The 6,210-nt window shown below is 49.2% G+C and overlaps 1 protein-coding gene across 6 annotated transcripts in view; it reads left to right on the forward strand.

Annotated features, from left to right (window-relative positions):
* The window catches only part of DAAM1 (dishevelled associated activator of morphogenesis 1), a 98,276-nt gene extending 95,256 nt beyond the window's left edge, over positions 1-3,020 (forward strand). For all 6 annotated transcript variants that reach the window (XM_069783181.1, XM_069783186.1, XM_069783185.1 and 3 more), the window contains one exon: positions 180-3,020. In XM_069783181.1, coding sequence (XP_069639282.1) covers positions 180-389 — 210 coding nt within the window. In that variant the 3' untranslated portion in view covers positions 390-3,020. The remainder of the gene's footprint in view (positions 1-179) is intronic.
* The last annotated feature ends 3,190 nt before the right edge of the window (positions 3,021-6,210 follow it).

A 6,210-nucleotide genomic window follows, 5' to 3' on the forward strand; every position in this document is an offset into this window, starting at 1 on the left:
TGGACCTCAGCCCGTGGGTGGTGTCAATAATCCTGACCAGCTCTCGCATGCTAAGCACTAGGGTGGGAAACCGCTCTTGTTTCATGAGTTTGGGGGTCACCACACGTGTGTTGGGCAGCCCCACAACCACCTGCATGAGAGTGAGATGTCTCCTTTCCCCCCCGCGCCACGGCACGTAGCTGAAGGAGCAGAGGGAGCGGGAGCGCAAGGCGAGGAAGGCGAAGGAGAGCGGGGAGGAAGGCGGTGAGTTCGACGACCTCGTCTCGGCCCTGCGCTCAGGTGAAGTCTTCGACAAGGACCTCTCCAAACTGAAGCGCAACCGCAAGCGCATCGCCAACCAGCTGGCCGACAGCAGCCGTGAGCGGCCCGTCACCAAGCTCAACTTCTGAAAAACAAACAACCACCACCACAAAACCCGACAAAAAAAACACGCGGGTTAGTCTTTTTGAAGTGGCTAGGGGGGGTTTTTTATTCCCGCTATACTGCCTTGTGATTCAAAGTGAAACAGTGGCACGCTCTTTCTCCCCGCGGGCGAGTGTGTGTGTGTGTATATACCGTGTATATAGTCGGGTCGGGGGCGCGGATGGAGGTGTGTGGGCAGCCCACCTTGATGGGTGCCAGCGCTGCCTCTTCCCCTCTGACCCACTCCGAAAAGTAGTTCTCCCCATGCACAAGCACAATGCTGCGTCCGCGGAGCAAGAGAGGACCCAACCCAGAGATGCCGGCGGTCCCCATGGTCCCCAAAGGCAATGGGAAGCCGCTCCCCACCACTCTCCTGCTCGGACCCCCCCGGGCCGTTTGCAGGGGACGCCTTGCACACAAGCCGAGCGGTTTAAAGAAGAAAAGAAAAAAACAAAGTTGACTGAACTTTAATCCGTTGGTTGTTTTTTTTCTCGTTGTGGTTATTCCAAAAAACTCGCAGATCTGTGCTTTCGCGCTGGTTCCCGAGCTTGGCGCCATGGGCACTCCCGGCGATGCTTTTCCCGTCGTCCTTGGGAAACGCTCTTTTTCCTCTTGCCGCCACCTTGCTAAAGGAAAAAGTTTAACCCAAAGTGCTTATCGCTCTAACGCCACACAGATGTATTTATACTTTTATAACGTTTGCTGGCCCAACACAGTGGGAAAGGTCGGTTCTCGGAGGAGACGAAGCGCGTAAACTTTTGTGTTGTAATTTTTATTCTTGCTTTCTGTTCAATGGGACAAACTGTATCCTCTGTAAAGGTGGTCAGGACCTAAGGTCTCTGATATACAAAGGGGCTGGTGCAAAACTGGCCGGCTTTCACCCGCCTTCTTTTCTCTTTTCTTTATCGGACACACAGAAGCAGCGATGCCAAGAAATGCTCATCTCTTAGCCAGGTCCTTTTTCAACTGGTTTGCTGTTCATTGTCATTGCAAATTTGTAAGCAGAACTACCTGTCAAATGTCAGTCCAAAAAAAGACAAAAAAAATAAATAAAAATAATTCAAAGCTCTCAGGGAGTAATAATTTAAAGGTTTAGAAAATTGAGAATTGGAGAATAAAAAGTAACCACCATTAACATATTAACATTTCTATTCTTAAATTATGCTGAGTATATAGAGGACTGTTACTTTTTACTTTTATTTATTTGTGGTGTGTTTTTTAAGAAAACAAAACAAAACCTTTTTATACCACCAATACTTTTGTGATCCTTTTTTTTTGTTTGTTTGTTCTTTTTCCTGTGGAGAGATGAGTTTGTCCCTGTTGCACTAGATATTAACACTATTTGAAATAAGGTTGGTTTGGTTTTTTTTTTTGTCAGATAATCGGTATTACTGGTGGGGTATGGGATGTCAGTTAACTATATGTACTGTATAGCAAAAGTGCTGTTTAAACTAATTTGTATAAAAAAATATGGTTCTAAGCACCTGAAGGCCGCGGGGTCTGTGTGCTGAGTGAAAGCTGTGAAATCTCTCTCTAACCAGAGCTGTCAAGAACTGTGGTTTTACCATCTAGTTCTTTTCTTCATTGCAACTTTTGACGCACTGTAGATTAAAAAAAAAAAAGAAAAAGAAAAGAAAAAAAAAAAGACTTTCTGAGTAGCATTTAAAGCAGTAATAAATAAAGCAGGTAAGCGCAAAAAAAAGTCCAGCACCTCGTATCCAAGCAGCTGCAAAACCTGCAGATTATGTTCAAAGGTGGAGTTAAGCACTTTGCTTTAAGAAGGAGGGGGAAATAAAGACAAAAGGTAATGATAATACTATTCCTTAACTAAAGTGCCTCTATTTATATTTTTTATTTATGGCTGAAAAAATGGGGCTGATACGATTGAGGGAATGGACTTTGGGGGGAATTTAAAATATAAAAAAAAAGAAGAAAAAAAAAAGGTTAAAAAAAAAAAGTCTGGCCTCTGATGGTTTAAGGAATGGTTGGTCACATGTGTTTAATTCGAAAGGCGGTGGGAGTCGGAAAGGGTGATCGCCTCCCGGGGTCCTTGGGTGCAGGGCTCAGCCGCCAGCACCCATCCCCAGCTCCTGCCTCCGCGACCCCAGTGCCACATCAGGACCTTTCCTGGCAGATTTCCTCTTGCCCTTCCAAACCTGGTTTGTTTTTTTTTTTAATTGTTTTACAACAGCCTCGTTTTCAGGCTGAGTTTGCCATTTCTTTGTTTTCTTTCAAAAAAAAAAAAAAAGAAAAAAGAAAAAATATTATATCTCTATAAATAAATAAAAAGGCTGTGTGCAGGTAATTCCATGTGCCATTGTCAAAAACTACTTTTAGATTGGTGCTGGTGTAAGTAGCCACTCTTTTTCTCTTGGGTGTGTATTTTAAAAATGTTTTTTTTTTTTAATAATGCCAAAAAGGAAAAAAAAAATTCCATAATAATTTGTAAACTGAAGTATATGTCTTGGACCTTATTAGCTTCGTAGTGACCAAGGTAGTCTGTTAGGTGCAAGGATGTTAGTAGTCTTAGCTAGCGGGAAATGCTGTGTAATGTTATGAGACTGTACATTTTCTAAGACGGCAATATGCAATAAAGAAAAACAATTTCGGTGAGTGTACATGGCAGAGCCGCGAGTTATTTGGGGGGGTGGGGGAGAATGGGATATTTGGGGATTGAGACAGGTGTTGAAGAAAAGGCCCTCCGCAGGTTGCTTTTTTTCGAGTGTATTTGCAGTCATTGCTGGAGTTGGCTGGTGGGTTCGCTGCTTTCCTGCGTGCTGGGTTTTAGGCGGTGGGGGGTTCTTCCACCCTCCTGGCTCGCAGCATCCTCGTGGTCACCCACCTGTGGGCTCTGAAATGGCTCCCAGTTAGCGACTCCATTCATTTCTCCCCGCTGCGTTGTTGCTAATGCCTGTTCCCACCTTTTCTAGGAGCCTGCATTGAGGCAGCCGCCAGTTTTGCATCCCGGGACTGGATCGTCTCCCTTTCTCCAGCTGATGGAGCTGAGCCGGTGCTGGCTGGGCTGGCCAACGTGCCCCTAGCAAGCCTATCTAGACGCACCAGAGATGTTTTCTTGGCAGTAGCCCAAACTCCTCTTGGCCTATTCACGCTCACCATTGCCTTTCCCACACACCTTTCCATCTAGGCTCTATGTTATTTTTCTTCTTTTTCCAATGCTCTTTGCATTGAGTGACCTTCACAGCACCCACTGTCCCCAGACCTCGCTGTCTCTAGCGATGGGAGTGCCTACACTGTGCTCAGACCCATACACTTCCCCGCTTTGATCAGGGCTTTCCCCAGTATAACCAGTAAGCCAGCACAGATAGGGCATCTAACACGTCCCTGGGCTTGTTGGGGCTTCCTTTGGTGTGATCCCACTCAGCATCCAGGCTGGCAGACACCGCAGCTTTCTCCTATTTACATGCCATGGCCTGTGTTTCCTACCACGGAACATATTTATGGCCCAGCGTTGGTCAGATTTGGGCTGGCAGGGAGCGCAGGATGGTGGTGGTGCCATCGCAGCGCCCAGTGGCCAGGTGGGCTGGTGATGCCACGCGAAAGCATCCCCAGGCTGTGTAGTGAAAGGACCCAAGCAAAAGGGGAATGGCTTCAGCGGCTCTTCCCTTCATAAATCCCCATGTCCCCAGCACAGGGGTGCTCTGGGGTGCATCCATAAATGGATGTGAACAAGCCGGCCAAACCCTACAACCCGATGAGGACCTGAAATTCCGGTTAATGGCAGATTGCAGGTTTCCTGGGCCACACCAGTGTGTGACACAGGACAGTCCCCAGGTGGGGGACGGGGTGGTGGTGGGAGATGTGAGCAAGGACAGGGCATGGCTTTTTATTCAACCAAGATATCTGATGGGGAAAAAAAGCCTGGTAATGTGCCAGCTTCCCAGCCTGCAAACCCTTCCTGAGGGCTGAAATAGCAGCACCTATGGCTTGAGAACATAAATTTGAGATACAACCTTTGTTATCCCAGAGGAGAGAACTGGAGTGGGTGCTGTGCTGGACTGGTACAGCTGTGCTATGTGAGCCCATGCCACCAGGAGCTCACGTCCACCGATGGCCTGGCTGGTTGGGTTTTCACCTGAAAAAGGGCTTCTGTGCCCCAAATCCTGGCTGCTCCCTCCAGTTAGAGCCATGAGGAGGGCATGCTGGATGGGCCAAACCTGCCCAGACACGCCGGTGCCAGGGGAGCTGCGGGGCATGGCACTCCCGGAGGAATTGTGCCACGGGGCCACCCGGGTCGGTGGCACCAAACCTGCTGAGCCAGCCTTGGCTGTGCTCCACTCCACTCCAGCCTGGTAGCTTTCCCCATTGCCGAAGGCTGGGGCGACTGGGAGTCCCGCTGGAGCGACGAGCATCAGGTGTCATCTCCCACATTCAACCTGTTATCCTTGGCATGATGACCCAGCTTGGAAAAGATGAGTCAAGAGGTTGGGGCGATGGCCTGATGCAGACACAGTATTGCATGCAAAACTCAGCTCAGCAAGTAGGGCAGGCACAGCTCGACGGAGACAGCGGGCTCCCAGCCCCGCTGGCAGCACTGCCGCTTTGGTGCCACCGGCAAGGGGTCGCAGGATGCTGGGTTGGCAGGAGCTTGCCAGACTTCATGTCCAGAAATATTTATTTACTCCCAAGGCAGGGTACAATAGGACCGATGGATCTGTCAGGCTTTGGCATCCGTCCTGGAGACCCTTGGGAAAGGGTAAGCAAAGCGGGGATGCTGCCAGTCCTGCTCCAACCTGTGTTGCAGCTGGACCTGGCTCTGTCCCCGATGCCAGTGCCTATGTCACAGGTCAAGCAGATGTTCTGGGGTAAAATTGCACTTTGCCAGCGTCATGATCTCCCACAGCCCGATCACCAGATCTGCTGCCCTTGTGCAGGGCTGGCACCTCTGGAGCACCCCAGGAACAGGCTCATCCCTCAATGCAGAGACTAGCATAGCAATAAAACTGCATAAAAGCACCCAGGTATTTCTGTACCAGCCTGTGCTGTGGGGTGAACATGCCCTTCAAGCTGTGCTTCTGGGTGGGGTGGGAAAGGCCAAGGTGACACGAAGGCTGATGGGTGCAGGAGGGAGGCTGTGAGCCAGCACCATCCCCATCCCCATCCCCTCTCCTGCAGCAAATCCTGCAGACATCTCTCCTGTGAGCTCTCTCCTTGCCATTGCTCGGGGTCCTGCAATATACACATGTGAAAAAGAGAGTTCGTTTTACTCAGAGGCACTCTGACCTGAAACCTCTGAGCATTTTCTGTTATTTTTAGCCTTGAACCAGGCTTGTTGAGTGTGTGCAGGTGAGCCAGGGAGAAAGCCCGGAGCCTGTGCTGCAGGGCCCCAGCAGAGCCTCGGGAAAGGCAGCACCACCATCTGCTGGCACTTTCCAGACTTCACGGTTTTAGAGCTGGCCTGAGTATAAAATCAACCCTGCCTCTTGCTTTCCTCTGCCAGACCTCTACTGTGGTCTGAAAAGTTTAGTGTTCTCTGGCTGTGGAACAGTCAGGATGCTAAATTTCATATTTAAGTTTCCCCCAACGTAGTTGAGGAGGGATAATTTTAATTCTATCCCTCATAATTTGAGTCAAAGAACCAAAGGTCACAATGTGGGCTTTGCTGCAACTTTCTGCACTGCCTGAGCTTCAGGTTGGTGCACTCTGTGTGTGCATGCAGGCAACACGAATGCATGTATATGTAAGACAAACTAACTCAAAATACTTTCACGGGTCATCTGAACTTATCTCCATGGCTTTTGAAATGATAGAGGGCCCCACTCCCATACAGTCCCCTCCCACTACCCAGGA

The sequence above is a fragment of the Haliaeetus albicilla genome, chromosome 5 (assembly GCF_947461875.1).
Source record: "Haliaeetus albicilla chromosome 5, bHalAlb1.1, whole genome shotgun sequence".
NCBI classification, from domain to species: domain Eukaryota; kingdom Metazoa; phylum Chordata; class Aves; order Accipitriformes; family Accipitridae; genus Haliaeetus; species Haliaeetus albicilla.